At 47.2% G+C, this 22,058-nt stretch overlaps 1 protein-coding gene across 3 annotated transcripts; it reads right to left on the reverse strand.

Annotated features, from left to right (window-relative positions):
• Window positions 1–3,554: 3,554 nt before the first annotated feature.
• On the reverse strand, window positions 3,555–21,781 carry ECRG4 (ECRG4 augurin precursor). 3 transcript variants are annotated; one of them, XM_075057294.1, is made up of 6 exons: window positions 21,531–21,781; window positions 9,392–9,456; window positions 8,613–8,710; window positions 7,859–7,906; window positions 6,036–6,193; window positions 3,556–4,113 (listed from the first exon to the last, which is right to left on the reverse strand). In XM_075057294.1, exons 3-6 carry the CDS (start codon window positions 8,695–8,697, stop codon window positions 3,952–3,954), a joined length of 453 nt encoding a protein of 150 aa, XP_074913395.1. In that variant the 5' UTR covers window positions 8,698–8,710; window positions 9,392–9,456; window positions 21,531–21,781; the 3' UTR covers window positions 3,556–3,951. The 3 variants fall into 3 exon arrangements, with proteins under 3 accessions (XP_074913396.1, XP_074913395.1, XP_074913394.1); XM_075057295.1 differs by lacking the exons at window positions 9,392–9,456; window positions 21,531–21,781 and adding an exon at window positions 9,522–9,563 and having other exon boundaries at window positions 3,555–4,113; XM_075057293.1 differs by lacking the exon at window positions 9,392–9,456 and having other exon boundaries at window positions 3,557–4,113; window positions 21,531–21,780.
• Between the last annotated feature and the right edge of the window lie 277 nt (window positions 21,782–22,058).

Below are 22,058 nucleotides of genomic sequence, written 5' to 3' on the forward strand. Positions count from 1 at the left end.
GATCGGAGAAGACCTGTCCATAGGAAGAAGATGCTTTGTTAATTGCAAGGGAAGTATGTACTCAACATTGCTAGCCCTAACATCCATACGTGCCCTCCCTGAAATCAGTGGGAATGTAGCCAGCACAAATCCATAATTGCTCTGCCGTGAACATTTCCCTGTGCTTGGATCACAGACTCTGGTTCTCTGTTCCTTTTCCCAGTCCCTTTCCTTCTGTCACTTGCCTATTCCATAGTAGCAAACATGGCAACAACTTTTTGTCCACCTTGTTGCCATTTATAGCCTGGAACAACCAACAGCTGGTCCATTCTTGCTATATTTTCCCTAGTTTGACATGCTCTTCAGCAAGGAGGGGGATCCTCTGAATGCCTTGGTCCATGCCACGGCTGAAGCAGCTGGAAGGTCCAAAACATGAAGCCGTAGGGAACTGTGGGGTGGCCTTAAGTGCTACCAAAGTCAAGCACAACAATCTGGGCTCTGTCCACCCCTTTGCAGAGAAAGCTGTTTTGAGCAAGGAAACTTCCATCTTCCACTTGGGAAACAGTCCTGGGATAAAAGTGCCCAGTCCCCCATCCCTAATGTGTTTGTGTTACAAGAAGGAACTTAAAGGAAATGAAGGCCCCCCCAAAAAAAGAAAATATGTATTTAAGGCTGCTGCTGAAGACACTGGATTTGGAGAGAAAAATTTGTCAAGACTTAGGGGTGTATACGAGAGTGTCTGGGGGGGGCACGGCAGTAGTACTTCCATGCTTTGACAGAAGGGTTACCTGGCAGGTATTATCAGCAGAGGAAGCAGGACTGCCCTATCAGTCCGACCGCTGGACTTGCCTGGCTGACACCCGCAGATGGGGATGTGGCAGCATCGGGTCTTGAAACATGAAGCGCTGGACTGTGGCCAAACGGTTCTTGTTCTGCAGGGAGCCACAATGCACAATGGGCGCTCTTCTGTCTTGCAGGAGAGGTTACGTGATGTCAATGCCAGGATGGCTGGGGATGGTGATGATGATGATGATGATGATGTGAAGCGGTCTGTGCTGTCTGCACAACAGAACAGAAAGGCTGGGAGGGGGTGTGCAGTTTTGTGTCTGTTTTGGGACAGGGATAGTCAAAGGAAATTAACTTTGTTAATGTAGTTAACTCTGAAGCACTCTGTCCATATTTAACAATTTTCTTTTTAAGTTTTCCTCCTTTTGCTCAAACCTGTGATGGCTCATACCTGCTTGCATTCTTTGTAGCTTATTGCCTGTACTTGATGGTTGGACTTGATGATCTTGAAGGTCTTTTCCAACCTAAATCATTCTATGATTCTACTTTTGCATCATTGCAACTGCGGCACTTCAAATCAGGTGGGCCCCTCTGCAAGCGGGAAGGTGCCCTCCCCTCAGAGCTATTGCTTTGTGGTGGGTTGGCCCCAGCCCGCAGCTACGTACTCACAGCCGCTCACTCCCCCCACCCCAGTGGGACAGGGGAGAAAATAGGAAGAGCAAAAGTAAGCAAACTTGAGAGTTAAGAGTGGTTTAATAAGTGAAAGAAAGAAGGGGGTGAAAAAAAAGGTGATGCAAAGGGCACTGACCAGCAGACTGTCCCAGCTGTGTCCCCTCCCAAGCTCTCACCCACCCTTAGCCTACCTGCTGGGGGCCGGCGTGGGAAACAAGAAGGCCTCGATGCTGTGCAGACACTGCTCAGCAATAACTAAAATATTATTGATATGTTGGGTTATCAACACTGGTTTACTCTCAAATCTAAACCACAGCACCATACATGTTGTTATGAAGAAACTTAACTCTATCCCAGCCAGACCCAGTACATGGTGGGAAACTTCAGCGTGCAGCACAAAGTAATGGAAAAGATTTTTTTCTTTTTTTTCTCTTAAGACCATCCAAAAGAGAGAGATTGTAATCTTTGTTGTGAGTCTGCAAGGCACAGAAAGCTGCTGGACTGAGTCAGCCTGCAGGAATGGACACAGTTTACCATGGCCTAGAGAGGGATGGTATTTATTTACAGCACTTTTTTTAATTCTTCCTTATTCAGCAGGTCTGAATTCCCGGTTGTTTTATATTCTGGGAAAAGTTGGAAATTATCAGCATGTTCAAACATTGCCAAATTCGGTGCATTTTTTTGATAGGACACAAAATGAAAGTATTCTTCTAGGAATAGGTGTTTTCCAACTGTGCAAAAGAGCATGTGCTTGACTCAGAATGATTATTCTGTATTTGGAATAAAGGGTCTTCTACCAAGGAAATACGCCAGTTTAAACCGATTAAACTGGCAAGGATTCCACTAAGAGCAAATGCTCCAAAACCTAGGGGGAAGCTGAGTTTTTGGAGCACGTTAGGCTAGCGCGTATCTGTGCGTGCAGAGGAGAAGCGAGTAGCATGTTTGTTCAATTTGGCTCCCTCGGCAAAAACCTGGAAGGGTTGCTGCAGGGAGCAGGATAGTGCTGGGCTGCCTCTCCTGGACACCAGTCCATCACGCAGCGGGGGCTTTAAGTGAAAGATTGGGAAATACACTCAGAGTTAAGAAAGAAGTAAGTGAAGTGTAAAGAATGGTGTTACCATGATCCATGCTTTGGAAATTTCTTGTAAGCTTTAGGTGACAGACAGCTAAAGCGTCCATGCTGTTTTCTCTGACTGCTAGAGTTTGCAGTATGCATTTCATCTCTCTCTTTATCCCAATTCTTCAGCTCCAGAAGTCATGGAGCAGCCAACCTTCCTCACCTGCCCTTTCCCCGTCCTCTGTGCTTGTCAAGCTCCAGCAGGGCTTTCCCCCACCAAGCTCCTCCTGAAGCCCCGGACAGCTGAAATCTCCCTCCCAGGCTTAGGTCTGCCTGAGGACTTTACAATAACGGGAGAGAAGCAGTGACATGGCTGATGTTGCTGTGGTAGAAAAGTTGGTTGTATTTTGGGGTTCTTAACACATGCAACCCCACCAACCAACCCCCCCCCTTTAATCAACTCTACTTCGTTAACAAATGCCTAGTCTCTGATACATGTTGATGTGTCTAGATTCCAGTTTGAATTGGGGATAGAGAGAACTTCACGGTAGGAAATTATGTCTGGGGACTGCGTTGGGTACTATCTGATACTACCTTCATTTTAAATAGCTTAGTTTGTTATTTTATTCCAGACTGAAAGCTTTCAGCTAAGTGGAAAGGCCACAAAGGGGAGTATTCGTTAAAGATAACCTTTGGGTTATCGTGCCCGGGAGGGGTTGCAGCCATTCAGGTTAGATGCTCTGCGTCTGGGCGATTACTTCTGACGGCAGGTTGCTGCACGGAGCCCTTTCCCTGGAGAATCCTTTCCTTTCACAGGCTCTGCAGGGAGGTGAGCTCCTCTGCACTGAATTTAGCTTTTGTGAACATCTCTGTCCTTGCCCCAACAGGCACTAGAAGTGCCACGTCACTCAGGTCTGGAGGGCTGTGCACAGTAGGTATGGAAATAGCAGAGGAGGCAACAAGGCAGCACTTCAGTTGAGAGGAATATTTTTTTTTTTCTTTTCTCCGCAAGAATAATAGGATTTATTTGTTGACACAAACCTGAATAAGCAGGCACATCTGAAATGTATTGGCTTATATTATGTATTCTATATGCCAAACTAGATGATAAAATGTAATTTTGCAATTGATTGAAGGAGAGCAAATGGAAAAGCCCTTTGAAAAGGAATCTGTAGTAATACAGTTGGAATGAAACTTGCTGTTACAAACTCTACTAAATAATGGCAACCTGTTTATTTTATCAAAAAAGCTTTATTTCTATAGCACTTTATATATAGTGTACTACTAAGTAAAGATAATTAAAAAAACCTTCATGTTGCTTGCTTCAAAGTCTGGCAGTTCCTTTACTCTTGCTATTTTAGATGAATAGAAGGAAAGCAGGGTCATTCTGACTGAGGGAGGACTCAGCGTTGCCCAATGCAGCCCTATAGGCACCAGCTATAGTAAGATAAATGGCATTAGTAATCATCATAGTTGACACCTGCTCCGTGCCTGAAGGTGTGTGGATTTCGTGGGCCAATTGGGGAATCTTCATCGTAGTGGTGTTGGTAGTATCCACCATAGTATTCATTACGAGCACGCCCTAAGCTTGTCCAGTAGGAGATGTCATCTTCAAATTTCTGCCAAAAAAAGAAAATACTTGCTTTCCAAGCCTGGAACTTTACAACGAAGAGAGTGAAACAGAAGTGGTGCAAGAGGTTCTCTTTCAGAAACTCAGATCCTTTGCGTATTTGTCAAAACGAGATCTTTAGATCTGAGGGGTTTTGTGACTTGTACCTACCTCTTCTATGGGATTATCAGGGTCCGGAGTGCAGGAACTGTCCTGCCCAGCCCCACCTGGGACCTGCCCCCTCTGCCTACTCTCAGCTGCTTAAACCGAGAGCGCCTGCAGCTGAAACATGCACTGAGCACCTTTAATATTTCTATTACCTTTTCAGTGGTGGACTATAAAAACATGTCACTGTTTTGCACTTTAAAGGTTTGGTTCTCCATTGCTCCGTGCCTTTAGTTACGATGTCCCTGACTGCAAAGTGGGTGCAACAGGCTTTTGTTTTATGCCTGTGATCTTTCGCTCCCATTTTGCATGGGTAAAAACGAAGGTACAGTGCAGCCTTCTAGCTATGGAAACGTAAGAAGCAGTTCAATTCTGCTCACAACAGCAGAGGAAAAACTGTGTGCAAGGATATCAAATACTTGCCAAGCTAAAGCCTTTCCATCTGAATGACTCTTTGGAAATATTTTTGGCTGAGATTTGAAAAAAAAGTTTTGCAAAATACACAATGGGTAAGTATGGCCCAAGTCCTTTGCTGGAACAAACAGTTATTTCATTGTTAAAACTGTGTCTTAATACCCAAGAAAACCTACTAAGTGGATTCATTGTATCCCACAACAGACCTCATTTCAGTTTTTGAATTGCACACAGGAACTCAGAGGAGAATTCATCTTATGTGCATGGTTTGTCCTTATTACTTACTTCTTGGTATTTGCCCCCAGTCTTCAGTTTCTGATGCATAAAACCACTTTTCCCATTTTTCCTATTCCTATTGGGGGAGGGGGGATATAGCCATGCTGTTAAAAAGTCACTTTTATCTGCATAATGTCCGGGAGTATACAAAAAAAATGTATCCTTCATTATTTCAGTCCAAGCAAAGGATTATTTTTTAATTGTTCCAGCTTTGAAAATGAGTGCATTCATCTTCTAAGCAATCCACGTAGCATGAAGGCCCAAAATGTACTCCAGTTTGCCTGTGCCAATGCAATCTCATTAAACATATTCACGCAGCTGATAGAAGCCAAGAATTCAACATCTATAACTATTTTTACCTCTTATTAACGTAGAAATTATTCTACATGTGGGACTGCAACTAAATGCACATTTTTCACCCTATTTCAGCATCTGTTTAGCAGAGCTGGGAACTCCTGATGCCACTCCAGTGTTCTTACAAATTAACTTTTTTAAAAAAATGTATCCTCCTCATTTGAAGGGAGGTTGGCTGCATGTTATTGAATGGTTTTCCTTTCACATTTAGAGTGGAGGCACAGCTGCCAGCGCTCGCGATGGTCAGGAGCTGCCCGCGCCACGGAGGCACACGCCTGCATTTGGTGGGTAATGTTAGTGCAGTTTCATTGAGGAATGCCAGTCACGGCCAGCGTGGTGTGGATTTCTCACCATGTTAAAAAACAAATTGATTAGGTTGAGGCTGCCAAATTAATTTCCTGGAATACGATTGATTGCTTTGGGTCTGGTCACCTATTTCTCAAAGCAAACTTTGGCTGCAATTCATTAAGCTGAAGTCCAGTAGCAGGCAAGAGCTCCACGCGAGATTTTGATGTCACTTTTTTTCGATTAACAACGCAGGAATCTCTAACAAATAATGGAGCTTATATTTCTGTGCAACATTTGCTACTTTAAAAAAAAGAAATGGCAGTATCTGTGAACAGAAGCCGGGCAGCTTCTCCCCGGGTGCCCCCGTGGCTGTGCATCCATGCTCGCAGCCGCGTATTCTAAAGCTTTACCAACCCTTGAAAGCCTTATGCTCACCGCCTCGTCGAATCCCAGGTAGAGGAACTGCTGGTACCACTGCTGTACGTCGGGCTGGCTTCTGTCCCAGAGCTGACGCCTCTGCCGTCTCAGGCTGCTTAGGAACTCCTTGGCCACCGCTTCTTTCACTGACACCTCGGGCTTCGTGGCAACAGGGGCTGAAATTAATTCCCCCCCCACCCCCCCAGAAAAAAGGCATGCCAGGAAATTTTTAGTCAGCCTGAAGCGTACGGCTTGCAGCAAGTAAGAAAATGCTTCTCGTATTATGCCATCACCTTTGTGCTTGGCAGCGCGACGCAGGTAGCAGCAGTAACAGTAATAAACCCAGGAATCATCGGTGTAATAGGATTTCTCAGCTGCCCTCATTCTCTTGGATTTTCAAAAAGCTCTTCTGAGCTCAAGGACAGAAGCTAAGTGAGGTATTTAAATAAATAAACCCAACCTCAAGGAGCATATACACAATGCGTTTGTGCTTTGTGGAGAGAGCAGGAGACTGTGCTGCTGTTGCAGAAATGGGAATGAAGATGAGAGGTGGAGTTAAAAAGCGTGAAGAAGCTGGAGTAACACCAGTAACAAGCTGGTGAAGGGAGGTGTACCTCGGAAGGGTATGGGTGTGAGGACTGGCTAGCCCCCTGCTGTGCATAGAAATGCTAAAACGTGGTAGGATGTTTGGTCATCCTGTGAAACAAGAAGCACGAGTAGGAGGAATGTCTTGGCTTCAGAGGGTCCGCTGCAATGAGGGAGAGACCAAGAACTTGGGTGCGGATGGGTATTTTTGGAGGATGCAAGGGAAGAGGCTGGAGCAGACAGGGAATTTAGGCGGAGATGTGAAAACCACCAAGCAGGAGCTGGGCAGACTCACGGGGGAGGCAAAGGACTGCAGCGGGCAGGAGAATCGAGAGGTAAAAGTGATGGATGAGTTGTCGCGGGAAGAGTGGGAAACGGCAGGCTGCCCTGCAGTGATGAGCTGGAAACTGATAACTCCCCCTGCGCTGGAGCTGGGTGTTATTACTGGGAAGCGGGACAGCTGAATAAATGCCGCGTGAATGAGCCTCACACGTGGGACGCTGCCAGCGAGGGAACCAGTACTGCGTACTTAGCCCGCTCGCTTTAGCGCGCAACTGGAAAAGGGGAGCGAGGCTGGAATTAAGGGGCTGCGTGCTCCCTCCATCACCAATTCAAGGCTTTGCAGCTCTTCCCGGTCTAGGCCATGTTTGTCTGCAGGCTCCAAAAGCCTTCTCCTGGATGGTCCCTCTCACCAGGGGACCTGAACAAAGAAGTGGGCTGCTGCTGGACTGCGTAGAAAGCAGTCTTCCAAGAAGGGGCCAAGAGAACAAAGGGAACAAGTCAAAGCATCGCGAGCAAGCCCGCTTTGCACGTTTTCTTCTCTGCGCCTGAGCCAGCAGTCTTTCCATGCATTGCAATTCCTTGGAAAAGCTTGTGACTTCCCAGAATAAACCGGATAAATGCCACGTCTGCCGTGCACGTGCTGGAAAAGGTAGGTGCTATACGCTGCGCAGAGCAAAACACAGGCACGCTGCCTGCGGCTGGGAAACTTGGTTTTCGGAGGGGGCTGCGGTAAGTAGAGCCTCCGGCCTTGCCAATTCCGAGTCCCAAACGGACACGCAGGCACAGGCTCCGTACGTGCGGAGGTTTTGGTACGGTGCGTAGCGAGAGCGGCTGTGAGCTACTGGCTTTGAACGGGGAGTTGTACGCTGCTCCTCTGCCTGCTTGGAGCCGGAGGCAGAGGGACAGCGCTTTGACCGATAGCGACTGCCTCAAAGGAAAAATAAGGGAAAGCACTTTGTTGTCTCTTTACTTACCTTCGCGTTTCTGAAGCATCATTTTAAGCTTATTTCCCCTTGAAACATCTAGACAAGTAAAAATTAAACACAGGCATTTACTAAGAAGGAAATAACAACCAAAAAAATATCGTATCTCAAAAAATACTGGAATTATTTTTGCCACAGTTCCAGCTCAACAGCAAGTTTCTCCCAATGCCTCCCTTTGCTCCCGTTTCCATGCTCGAGCGCAACATATGCTGCAGGGAAGCTTCTGACACTCCAGCATGCTCTCCCCAGCTCTTCTTGGCCAGGGCACCCCAATACTGGCCTTCTTCACCAATTAAATTATTATATTTTTCAGCAGAAGACCGCAGCTGGTGACAGTACTGCGACACAGCGTCCAGGGTGGCAGGATAATCCTGGAAAACCCTTGTCACAGGGAGTGAGGGGCATGCTAACAACCAATGCTGCAAAATTTTTCCTTGCAGAAAAGTCCCAAAGCACATCAAAGTTGTCGTCCTGCTGAAGCCCTTTCCCAGAAGGGATCCAAGGCTTTAATTTAGCCCAGGGCTGGGCAGTGCAACAGGAGACCTGCGAGTACTCAGCTGCTCCCAAATGCTTTATTCACTGGAAAACAAGCTCTTTAAAAAAAAAAAAATGTTCAACTTGCACAACTTTTGGAGGGACTGAAAGCATTCACCCACACGGGAGGCCAGGGGAAGGCTTTTTCCCACTCCCTGAGACATTTCGGGTTAGAATTTCCCTCCCCGCACCCCAGCCCGCACTCACTCACCGGGGGCTGTGCAGAGCAGCGGGAGGAAGATGAGGAGGAGGAAGGCAGCCCCAGGCAGGGCCCCGCGGGGGCACGGCAGCGGCATGGCGGCGACCCACCTGGGCGGGAGGAAGATGGAGATGATGGAGCCAGAACCGGAGCCGGAGCGGTCCGACCCGACCCGACGCCACGGGGAGGGGCAGGGAGCGCTCCCGGTATCGGCAGCCGTGGGCTCCCGTGGTCGTGTGCCCTTTGCGTTCGAAGGTGGAGTGAGATGAGTTTCGGCAGGACGAGGCATCCAGGCTTTTGTTTGGCATGGCACAGTTTGCCAGTTCCCAGCAGCGCTGCTTTTTTTTTTTTTTGTGGTGGTTACGCATAATTCGGTGCAACTGGCAAAGACCTTTCAGCAGCTCATGCAAGCTTTTCTTACAGGGGAATTAAAAAAAAATAAATAGCTGTAGCACGTCATTTAACATTTCTCTACACGTAAAACCCGTTTGTCAGTTGCCTGTAACAGCAGACGAAAAGCAAGAGCTTGTCTTGGTGGGAAAACAAAATCAGAATCGACCAAAGGTGGCTTAGTTCAGGTTTTTTTCTCCCTCTCCCTCCCTCCCACCCCTCAAGTCCACAGAAAACCGCAATGCATTTTAACCGCTCAGCTTTAAAAAAATAATTCGGCTTTCTTTTTCTACATATAGACAGGTTTAGCTTATAGTAAGACCTCAGGGACCGAAAGCCGAACTCACAAACTGAAAGTCCTTGCTCAGCAGGACCGTAACTGTAACGGTGCCTAAACTTACGCTGCCTTTTCCTAATCCGGACTTCAGCTTCCCTCGGTGAATTCGGCTTCTCTCAGCTCCTTCCCCTGCAAATGCCAGAAACACCCCAGATGAAGCCTAACGAAATCGTTGCCCGTCCTCGGACACAAACCTCTCTCTTCCCTCGCGGCAGAGACCCACGGCACTTCACGGGCGTCTCGCCTCCTGCTGAAGCTGTGCCAGGGTCCAGCCGGGAGCGCGGGGGGGATTTAAGGGGGGGTGAAGAAGAGCCGGGCTCTCTCTGTAACCTGCTTGTGAGAAATCTGGCGACCACCAGGGCATCAGCTCCCTGATCCAAAGATTGTTTCCAAATTGGTTGCAGATCAGTATGTGTACACACGGTGTATATATTGTAGTTGTATATAAATAAGTGTATCGGATACGCGTCTATATATATGTATATGTATGGCGAGGGAGCTGTGCGGTGGTGTGGCAACTCCCCGTGATGAGATTCAGTGCTATTTTCAGGCACAGCTAATTGTGGGAGCGGGACGAGACCCTGTGCCTGGCTTTCCCACACATCATAAAACACAGCAGCGGCAGCGGCACGGGTTCCCCGGTGTGAATCGTCGCTTCGGGTGACCGTCCCCATCGCCCCGCGCATCTCTCCCCTTGTGAAAACCGTACTTGGAGCTGCACCCAAAGCCCTTCCCCTGCCTCCCTCCATCCCCCAGCACCCTTGAGCTCACGCCTCTCTGCTCATCCCGGCTGAAGCGGCAGCAGCAACAGCTTGAAAAATCAATGCGGTCGCTCCAGCCGAAGTGGCTCGGAGGGGCAGAGCAACTCCCAAACCCCTGTGATGGAAGCACTCGCGTAGGAGACCCGTGTCCCAGCTCAACTCCCATGCAACTGGGAACCAAAATTAGCTTTTTCTTTCTGTCACTGCTTTTGAGTGGTTTTTTTTCCCCTACAGCCCCATGTTTCAAGTGGCAGCGGACTTAACACCGCGTGTTGGAAGCAAACACCCCTTCTGCTGAATCAACGCACTCTTTCATCAGCTTAATGTTGCCAGCCTCTTCACTAAAACCACCCGAGGTTTTTGGATAGCTAGTTGCAGAATATAGCTAGAAGGGACAGAAGCGAAGAGCACCTATGTAAGGCTACATGAAACAGCCATGATGTAGGTAATTTATAAAACCAGGGCGATAACTGATGAATATTTATGGTCTGCTGCTCTCCTGGTAATGGCAAAGGGTGTTTTGTTCTGCTGGTCGGTTTGTAACGAGCCTTGCGTGGGAGCTGGGCCTCTGCAGGACTTCAGGTACTTGGTGCCTCTGGGCCAAGGGAGTACAAAGCACAAAACCTCCTCTGTATACCAAATATATCACGATGACTCAAGAAACCGCTGAGATAAAATGCTATCTGGCGAAACCCAGAGAATGGATTGACTCAAGTGCAAGGTTATTGTAGAAAATTGTTGCTCTAGTGGTGGAAGAAGTGATTGACAGAAGAATATAATGCTTAGGGTTAAACTGAGTGCAGTATCTTCCCAGAAGAGGTCAGTTTCTCAGTTCAAGGCACAGAAATTTTTGACATAAAGTAAAAAAGTTGTGTAAAAATATAACAACACTTATTTTCAAAGGCAGCGGTGAAAGGTGACGGGTATTTTCCCAGTAGCAATCTTTATTTCCTGTCTAGGTTGTTTTAAGGACTAAGGCAGCGTTGCCCTGGTGTTGTAGCAAGACACATTTTTTTTCTGCTGAGCTTGCAACTACTGCACCTTTATTGGAAGTATTTACCTTCAAATGAGCATCCATGTTCATTAATATGCCTGTGGTACCCCTTTCTGCTATTTGCCACGTAAAAACACAGCCGCTGTGTGTGCAACTGATACTGCGCTGTTTTCCTGGGCTCTATCAGCAGTGGCATCACCCTCTTTAAAACAGCACGGAGGAGTTTAAGGCTTGTCTTAGGGCTTGGTTTGCTTCCACCAGCACGCCGGTGCTGGGAGCACAGCCTCGCAGCATCCCCGAGGGCTCTAGGTAATCAAGTCTGCGCTAATGACGTCATTCCGTTAACGGTCTTTCATCACCACTGGTGATAACGGTAGACTCCTGGTGTCAAAAATTTGTTGAAAGATGTTAATTAACGTCGTCAGCAGGACTGTTCCGCAGACGGCTCCGGGATGAGGAGCGGTGAGCAGGGCCCCTTTCACGCGCCGTGTAAAACTCCGTCAAGCCCCTTAGCGTAATGAGGAACGCTAATCGGAGGGATGCCCGCGCCAGGATAGCAGGATGGAGCTGGCGGGTTTCGCCCCATCCCCAGCATGAGGCTAGCCTGCGTGTCGAGGCAGAAATCTGGGAGCAATCCGAAAGAAAGCTGCTCTGAGCCTGACCTTGAGAAACAACGGGCAGGAGCCAGGCAAGGAGCTCGACGGAGCCGGAGGAATCCCGATCGCCGAGCCTTACTGCCGGCCAGCGTTGTCTTCGGAGCCTGCAGGACTTTGTGTACGTTTTTTGGGGGTAAGCAGATAAGATTCCAGCTGATTTTGTTAAACAGTTCTGCAGCTCGCTGCCTGTTTCACCAAACTGCTCCGGTGACCCCGTTTCCCCTGTGTCATCTCCGAGTTTACGTGTTGTGGTTTTAAGCCCGGTGGTTTCTACAACTACCTAAAGCGGTGTGGGCGTGTGTGGCTGTTTAACGGATCTGAACTAAACGGGGGAAAAATCTCGGCCCCAAAGCGTCACTGAATTTGTGTCTGAATGCCTTTATTATTATTGTACATTTTGCCTAAAATTAAGTACAGAGAGATTCCTGAATAGCAGAGTGACACCTCTGCTTTCGCATCTTATCACAGGAGCTGTTGGGAGAACTGTGTTGTGTTCATTAAAATGTAAGAGATAGCATCAGTAATGACCTTTCGAGGATATTCAGAAATTCAAAGCAAAAAAAAGGGTGTTAAAAACATTGATCTTGGATTCTTTCCTTCTTTTATTAAGCTTCATGTTTTCAAGCAGTTCAACACAGTAATTTTTTTAAATGTAGTGTAGATTAAATGCTCATATAATCACAGGACTCCCAAAGCTGGATTTTCAAGGAAAAAAACCCACCAAATATAACAAGACTTATGGTAAAATACTGGGACCTGCCATGAGCTTACTAACTTAGTAGGCAAATAGATAAGTTGGAAATTGGCCAAGGATTGCAGGAGATGGCACTTTGTCTTTTGCAAAGAAGCACCATGAAGATTTTGATGATCTGCTAAAATAACCCATCTGATCAAGAACAGGGCAGCATTGAACAGTGTTCCCGACACTGAGAAAATTATTATTTTCTGTTTATGAGGATTTTACAAACTCTCCCAGCCATATAGGCCTGGTCGCTAGCCTTAGGACAGAGGCACTTGGCACCCCAGATTGCTTTCTGCAGCCTGTTCCAAGAAAACTGCAGGAGTCGTTTTCCTTCCAAACAGAAGGAAGAGCATTTAAGTCATTGGTCAGTTCTTTCCAAAACATTTTGAGTTTCATACTATTTCTCCTACTGCTCCAGAGTCCTCCTGACAGTGACAGGACCAGCCCCAAGTCCCAGGACAAACACGTTTGCTTTAAGGAAAGTTTATTTGTTGCTGGCTATGAGTCTCATTGGCCTCGACACATGGTATGGGACACATTTCACCCACTGCATCTCACCTGGTCGCACCATTACTTCGGTCCATGTCATTAATTAATATTAGTGTTTATATTTTCCATAGAAGATAGCTTAAAATACAGTCTTTCTTTTTTTTTTTCCCCTGTGCTTGGCTACTGCTGGTATTTTCTGCAGCTTCTGGCTCACCCTGTCAGATAAGAAATGGTGTCTGTTGGTCTGTCCATCCTCCTCCCGTCACTAACTGACAGTGCTTTGCTGCCCTCGCTACAGAATTAACCTTATTGCTCTCGTGATAAGCACAGTGAGAAGCAGATTAGTTCGGCAACATTATCTGATCATGGCTGCTTCTTTCTGCAGAGGGATACAAAAAATTCTCTAAGAAATCCTTCTCCTTTTTCTCTTTCACTGCCTCCAGTATATTTTTAGGATAAACCTGTAAGTATATAGCAAGTCTGCGAGTCCGATCTAACAGGAAGGGAGATGGAGAGGGACTGTAGTACATTACATTACATGTCTTTTTACCACAGCCTGATTTCATTCGAATCACTCTTTCTTTTACTGCTGTCTCTCGGGACTCTTCTTTTTATGCTTCAGAACATTTTTTCTGGACTCTTATTTCTGAGCTATTTTTTACTTTTTTTCATTCCCTTATTTTATTATTCACAACCAGAATGCACGCACACTCTTTAAAAAAAAAGAAGAAAAAAAAACCACCCAAGAAACAGGCTGCAACTGTTCAAAGATTAGTAAATGCAAAGTCATAAAATCTTAAATTTAGCAATTTGGTTTTAGCATCCCTCTTCCTACACATTATTGCTGTCTTAATGGTTTGTACACGTTCCGGTTCTTTCCCCAAAACTCTGGGCTTACTCATAGGGTGGGTGTTATTGATATAATAAAAAACGGTCTCTGACCGTGTGCTACATCATCTCACCAGTGACCACGCGCTGTTCACGGTGACCGAGCCCTTCCCTGAAGAACATCCCATACCACCGCCAGCTGCCCTGTCCTGGCTCTCACGGTTTCCCTGTCTTCCCAAGCCCCCAAGCAAATCCTCATCACGAGAGCATGATTTCCTCCCTTGTGCTTCACCAGAAAGCTGGTTTGGGGACACACCACCATCACGTCAGCAAATGCAAGACCAGGGGAAGCTGCGAGAAGAGGAGTTTCTTGCAAGCCCAGCCACCTTCAAACACTTGGGCACCTTCATCACAGCTGGAGGAATATTCCTCCCCTCACCACCTGCAACCCTAAACTCCTTTGCAAAACAGTGTAAGTGAGTCTTTTCCTTTGTAAAGGAGACAGCCTTTCCAGCGCCCGGTTCAGTACCTTCTGATGAATCCAGCACAAACTGGAGAACGGCTGGGAACTGGGTTGTTCTTCCCAAGGCAGCTGCCTTACCCTGAAGAGCTTAAGTCAATGTGGTGGCTTGCTACCACCAAGAGAAGGAAGCCTCTCTGCCCGCTGCTACCTGGTCCTCCCCTTGTACCTACACTGGCTCTAGTACTTCTAGGAGCCAATTTGATGTGCTAAAACAGCAGACCCATAGTCAGGTTTACTCTTGCCGGGCTAGTTTTCTTCAAGACTAGTGAGCTGTGATGGCTCAAGTAGGTGGTTTGCAAGAGCTGCGGCCAAGGAAGAAGGGAGAGTATGGCCAGAAGTGGGACTGGAGTGAAACTGGTGAAACAGAACTTCTTCTTTTTGCTGGAGGAAGGTATTAGGTCTACCGCACCCTGCGGAATAGCTGGGGGTCGGGTTCGGTTGACGAGCCCGAGCAGAGCAGAGAGAGGGGTGATCTGAACGCACACCGATCCCATCCCGCCCGAGCACCCCACTCCGATCGCTTCCTCTTCCCGGTTTGCATTTGAGGCTTGAGCAATGCCCAAAACTGCTCCCTTGCAGGCCAAATTGGTGCCTTCGTGACCCTTTAGCGATGACTCGGATGCCTGTTAAATTTGGGCACGCTCCAGGGTGGATTTCTGCCTCTGCGGGGAAGTTTACGAGCAGAACGAGTTTGCTTGTGGAGGAGCAAAGGGCTTTGAGGCAGTGGCAGGTTACCTCGACCCAAGGTTTCCTTCCCGGTGCCTCAGTCCCAGCAGCGATGCGCGACAGCGCGGGAGCAAGCCCCGCGCATCTCCACTGCAACCTCACCAGCGTGGACGTGAGCCCCAGAGACCCGCCGGGACGTGGCGCACGCCTACCGAGCATGTGCTTTAAAATTTATTTTTTTTTTTCTTTTTTTTAATTTGAAACAGGACAAAGTGGGGTCGTTTTCACGGGGAAGGCAAAGGGGTGCATCCCAGAGAGCTGCTGCCACCCCTCGCTCCGTTTGAAGCCCCTGTTTCAGAGCACGGGAGCCAGAACGTGAAGCCCGCCAGGCATTTTTAGCATAAACAAACCAACCTGCGATCCCCTGCCTGCTTTCTCAGGCAGGTAGGAACAACACGGGCTGAAATCTTCAGCAGCACCACCAGCCTGCCTGAGGCAGGCCCCCCGGCACGCAAAACGTCTGCCCGAATGGTCGAAATTCGGCAAAACCATCCGCGGCGGAGGGCAGGCGAGCGCTCTCTCCTCGGGTCGGACGTGAGCCTTTGGGAGCCTTAATAACAGGCGGCGCGTCCCAGCTCGGGGCACGGTTCTCAGGTTATCAGAGCAGAAACCTCGCTTGTCTTCCTGACGTTATCACGTGTGACCTTACACCTCCCTTGATCTGCTTGGTGGCCGCTCTCGCTGGCTCTGCTTTATATCTGCGCTCTCCAGTTTCACCGGCGCCCTGCCCGTGAACAAGCCCGCGCCTCTGTTCATCTGATGTTAGATTACCTTTCTGATTTACGGTTCGGTTCGTTTCCAGGAGAATGCACCTCGCTGTAGTCTCTCCGTGCCGCTGCTGCTGAGTAAGAGATCGTGACATCTTTAATCTTCCCGTACGAAGCCCCACTGCACCCGGCTGCGTTTGGATGCCGGAGGCTTCAAAGGGCGCCTGTGCCAACCTGGCAGTACCACGGCTGCGGGGGATGGAAATTTAAGGGGAGATTTTTTTGCCCGTTGTGATCATTTAGGCGTCTGTCCTGCCGGTATTCATGCACGCATGTATTTTTAATCATAAGAGCCCTACAGAATCCCGTTTATCTCAGAAAGGTTAAATCCCAGTCTGCTGCCGCTACGCCTGGGTCTCGCAAAACGCCGTCGTACAGAAACGTGGCTCCCGTGGAAGGGCAGGCGTCCCATCCCCGGCTTTTTGGTCTCCTGGGGCTGTGTTCGGTGGGTGCCGGAGGGGAACACCGCCGGGCTCCGATCCCAACACCCGGCACGGGGCCTGACCCAGCTCACCGCAGGGCCCATTAGTTCCATCTGTGCTAATTAGGGCTGCACAGCTTCTGAACTCAAGCGGGGTCTCCTTCACCCAAGCAGAGGAACCTGCCCACGTTTGTGGATGTAGACAGGCTTCTGAAGTCCCTGCTAGCTCCTCTAATTGCTTTTACGCCCTGGAGCTCTTGCCACGGGGGATGGATGTGGCACGGGGGAGCTAATACGCTGCCATCCGTCTCCAGCATGTGGTTTGCTCTCCGTCAGAAATGTCCTGGTGGGTAAGACAGCCCCGTTCTGGGCCAGACCAGATATACACTTTAACCAGAAAGCTAATCTGCTTCAGAAATAGGAATTCTGAGGCTGTAATTCTTTAAGGTGGGGTGAGCGATTGAATCGCTTACTTCTACCAAAACCAACACAAAAGTCTTTTGCCTCCTCCTTTCTCAAAATCTGCCACTATAAACCCTTGTGTCCAACTCCTTTTTTTTTTTTTTCAAGGACGACTGCAGTGATTTTTGCTTTAAAGAACATTTTCCTGGTTTAACATCTCTTCGCACCCTGCACTGCAGATCTGTAGTACTCTTCTAAGCAAAGGACAGTGACTGCTTTTCTATTAGGTAACGTTACCACCTAATGGCCACAATGGAAAGATGCTTTCACCTGGTAATTAGTAACGATGCAGAGGCTGTAAGTCTAATACATATTAGCTGAACATTATTTGGAGCTGGGGATGACCTGAGCAGGGTAATTACACAGTGATGCTCTAGTGACACTGATCTCTTTCTCTCCCCTGTGTGTCCAGGTTAGCCATACAGGAGTGAGTAAACACGCAGACAAACCTTCGAGGACTTCTTGTACCTTAGAGAAATGAGACACGAGCACAGTAATGAGTACATGACAGATCAGGAGAGGCCATGCAGTGGTATTAGATTGTTTCTTTTCACTCAAGTAATAACTCGGTTAGGAACGTCTTCTTAAAGATGGTCATTTAAACTTTTATTTTTCATGTTGATTAATGCAGATGCAGGGACAGTATGTAACATCCAATATAACTTCACTGTTGGTAATCACTTGTTAATCAGAGGCAGTAAGATCATAGAATCATTTAGGTTGGAAAAAACCCTTAAGATCATCGAGTCCAACTGTAAATCTAACACCGCCAAGTCCACCACCAAACCATGTCCCTAAGCACCACATCTACCAGCTTTTAAATACTTCCAGGGATGGTGACTCCACCACTTCCCTGGGCAGCAGGGAGCAGACAGGAGCAGATAGGTTTGCTGCCTTTTTCTTCAATGAAGAGAAAACCGGGGGAGCCCAGATCAGTCACGCTTTGAAGCATCCAGCACCTGATGAGGGAACACATTTTTCAGAGACCTAGCCTGGCCTGCTGCTGAGCTAATTTTAGGCACCAGGACAAGAAGAATCCTGGTCCTGTTGATTCAAATGCAACACTTGTCCTTGGGTTTAGTAAAATCAACACTTTACCCTTGATCATTCCACAGGAAATTTTTGTCATGGGGTTTGGGTTGGCCATTTAATGAGAAATAGTGTTACAATTTAAAAAAAAAAAAAAGCCCAATATAACCAAATCACTGAATCATTACAAAGCCACTAACTATGCCTATGGAAAAGCTTTTCCATAGTACTAATCTTACATGATGTATTAATTTATTTTTTACTTAAAAAAAGCCATACTGAAATGTATAGAGAGGAAGGAGAGAAATACACAGAAGAAAGAGGAGAGAAATACACAGAAGAGAAGAGAAATGCACAGCAGAAAGAAGGGAGGAATACATAGCAGAGAGAAGACTTTTTATCTGAAAAACAGGAGCATATGTTGTAAGGTATATATTTTAGTAAAGAAGCCAAAACCCTCAAATCTCCACTACTGTCACCATTCCTATACAGTTCCCATCAAACCTACAGTCTCAATATGTGAAACAATCCATCAGTCTCCCCTAGCCATGGAGAGATCCTGCTGCCCAAGGCACAGATTGATTTCCCTGCAAGCACACAGACAACTCCAGGCTAGGCTAAAAAAAGAAGCAAAAAGTAAAACAAAGGCTGACAGAATACCTTCATTTTGGTTTCATTATGGACAAATTCCACCTCTTCTTATTTCATCAGAGGTTTCTCTCTCATATTCATCTCTGGTTTTCACTTAAACATCACATACTTTCATTTAAAAATAAGTTCTCACACAGAGAACTAAACTCTTATATGTAAATAAACAATACAAACCAGGAATATTATTCAAAGATCAAAGCACATTCTCCACATAGCAATATATTGGAAAAAAAAATATAATCTGCCTCTTCCCTCCCCAGACTATGTGAGCAGCTTCAGGAATGAATTATCCAAAATGATCTGAGGCTGAGCTTGTGACAAGAACAATTACAGTTATGAAACATGTATATCTTTTTTACCAATATTTGAATTCTGTGCACCGGCAATGCCTGTGCAGGTAGCAGAGCAGCTTCCCTTCTGGAGAGCTTATAACCTAATCGAATGTTTAATGGGCTCAGAGTCTAACTTGTGAGAGAATATCTATCTATCTATCATCTCAGATGGGTTAACAAGCATGTGGAAGGTATAAGACATTTTTCTTGGACAACACTGGAACAACTTCAGAAGGATTGTCTTGGACTACGTGGATCTTTCTTAATCAATGAGGGAGGGAGGGTGCTTCTTGCTAAAAGACAGTCTCTGTCACAAGTACTCTTCTTGACCCTGAAACCTGAGTTTACACAGGGATGTCAGACAATCTGAATTATGTAGGTGGTCAGCCCAGAGTGATGCCTTCTAGCCTTAAAATCAATGCATCTCAGATGCGAAAAGAAGGAAAAGACAGGCGGTAGCGTAGAGTTTGTACATTTACAAATCACCCATGAAATTGATTGCTCCATATTTACACAAAAATGTCAGCCAAAGCCAACTTTCCTTCAACCTAACCGTTATTGTTTTCCCATCAATTGCACAGCAGCGGTTTCAGGCAATATCTGAAAAAGGACGACGGCTGATGACAATGCTGCGAGGAGCGGAGGGGCTGCAGGTGAGCAGCAGAGCAGGCGAAGGGTGGTAGCATAACAGATCCGAAAGACCAAGGGGCAAGAGCGGGACCCAATTCTGCAAGGCCTTGACAAATTACATTTACTCTCAGAAGTTAAAGACTTGTGCCTCCTGCTGAGGATGAAAGCTGCGTGGCGAGTGGTAAGAATATTCTCTGCAAGCACAGCCCTCACAAAGCAGAGTAACAAAGAAAGATGTGCATTTTCCCATTGCTACACCGCGACCCAACCATCAGACTGGCTGACTGCCATAGGGATGGACTGACATAAGGGCTTATCCTTCCTATAAGCGAAAATCCAGGTTTGATCCACGCTCTGTTAACTGTTCAGTTCCAAAGGCTTTAGCATCTTTTCTCAGTAACCACACTTGGCAATCAATATTTTCAGAAGCTGTTGACACAGCCTTAAGGGCATCCCATCTATGTCTATCAGCAGAGAGCTGCTCATCTCCGTATATCCGCATTAGCATTCACAGGGAATGAAGCAGTATTAGAAAAAAGATATTGAGTATAAGACCTCTAAATAATACCCGCACGGATTTATTACAGTGTCAGTGTGGTGCAACATCCAAATGAACATTCAGGAGAGAAGCCCCAGAAAATATCAGACCCCGCACAGCTTCTTTCAGACAACCCTTCTGTACATCATTAAGTCTTGCCTATAGTAAGTCAAGCCAAACACAGCATGCAAACATTTCTGTATTCCAGCCTGTGCTAAATAATTGTTTTCCCCTATTGTTTTTTAATGACAGATGTTTCCCTTTGAATCTTCATGCACTAGCACAGGTCATCCTACTGTCCCCTTAAAATTCTGCACTTGTACATGAATGCAGGTGAATAAACTGCAACAGTCAAACATGCAGACAAGTGAATAGACCCCTGCATGGAAAATTTTTTTAAAACACTGTCTGTCCATCACCGTTCCCTGCACTTGCTAGGGGACAATGTTCTTCCACCCTACTGTCACATTAAAAGCTTCCTTAAACCAGCTAGATTCCTAAAATGCCTAGAGTCAGACTTGTTCAGGAGAGCTCTCCTCTCTCTTAGGCATTTGTTTGAGGCCGAGAATATTGCTTGGCCTAAAACAAGACCTTGGCAGGTCTTGGCAAGAGTTCAGTTCAACGAGTTTAGGAGAAGTCGGTGCCTGATTTAACCGCGTGCCTCCAAACAGCAACCGCAAAGCAGACTGCCTCTCCCCAGTCCCCCTGCCCAGCGTTTCCCTGCACGGCCGCGTTCGTTAGCCGGGGACGTGGCGAATCGTCAATTCTGACCCTTTTAATGGGTCCAGCCGGAGGGATGCAGCAGCCGGGCTGGGACACGCGTGCCCTGTGGCTACGACTGCATCGCCACGCTGGCGGAGCACGCCTCCCGCAGACCTGGTTCAAGTCCTCAGGTTATATCTGGACTAGGAGCTGGCAAAAACCAGCCTTGGGAGGGGGAGCAACCGAGCCGTTACAAACATATTAACTGATGATCAGATTTGAGGATTAAAAGTAATAGTGTGGCCGCTGCCTTCAGCTCGCTTTCAGGAATCACAGTGAAGCTAAGCTACTCAGTCTCCGAGCTTGCTTTTGTAAAAAATAAATACTTTCCCTTTATTCCCCAAACATGGCATTCTTAACTGCACCTATAAATTACTTCTTCAGTCCTCTTGTGTAGCGGCACGGAAGGCAAGTTTTGAAATGGAATCTGACAAATCTACAAAAGTACGTAAACCATAAGGCATCGGTGCTACAAACGGCAGCTTTCATTAAAGTAGTGATTTTTAGTTGTTTCCTCGTTGGTCAGCTGCAATAAAGAAAATATTAAGAAACAAACCATAGCATTACCAAAGACTCTGCTAATATCCCTCTACACCCACTCACTTCTAGTATTTTCAGCCATCTCCTCTGCTGTGGAGTGTGTATTCACACCCCGGTGTGCACACACACACACACACACACGCGTGCACAGACGGACAAAGAGCATCCTTCCAGCAAGGAAAATACCCTGCATGAGACTACAGACCGCTGAAGAATAAAACATTTATTTACAACACCCCACAGTTGTTGTCAGGGCAGGAGTAAGACGCCACAATAATTTTTTCTGAAGAACACTGACATGTTTTTGACATTCCTCCCCTTCCTCCAGCAAACAAATATTTTATCAGTTTACCTTTAAAATAATATGCTTCCTGTCTCCTTCCCAAATGCCTGGCCAGAAGAAATGACCTTTCCTGCCACAGAACAAGTTTCTCTTTATTTCAGCATGTCTTGCCTCCTGCAAGGAGGGCAAGAAGCGACCGAGGCTGCGAGCGCGGGAGCCGCGGGACTGCCGGGGATGCCGGGCGTGAAAGGCGCGTTTATTCTCCTTCTCCCGAATCCCAGCCCCTCGGCTGCAGGCGTCTGCTGAGCGCTCCTTGGACCAAGTGTGGAGAATCACATTTCTGCTTAATCAGGCCGGCTGCCTGGAGAAAGATGATTGCAAGCAGATGTACCCATGTTCTCATCTGAAAGGAATTTGGGGTTTTGTGTCCGCTGGTAGGATGAGCGACTGGCTCCGGGGAGTATTTTACTGCTCTTTAATTTCTTGCAGGTGCTGGAACCGGTATGCATCGGTGCAACAAAGCTGAGACCCAGCATCCAGGAGGTGCGTGGAGGGATGGCACACCTAGGGTCAGCAGGAGGGCCGGAGGGAGAAGTC

The sequence above is a fragment of the Buteo buteo genome, chromosome 25, assembly GCF_964188355.1.
Source record: "Buteo buteo chromosome 25, bButBut1.hap1.1, whole genome shotgun sequence".
Lineage (NCBI taxonomy): Eukaryota > Metazoa > Chordata > Aves > Accipitriformes > Accipitridae > Buteo > Buteo buteo.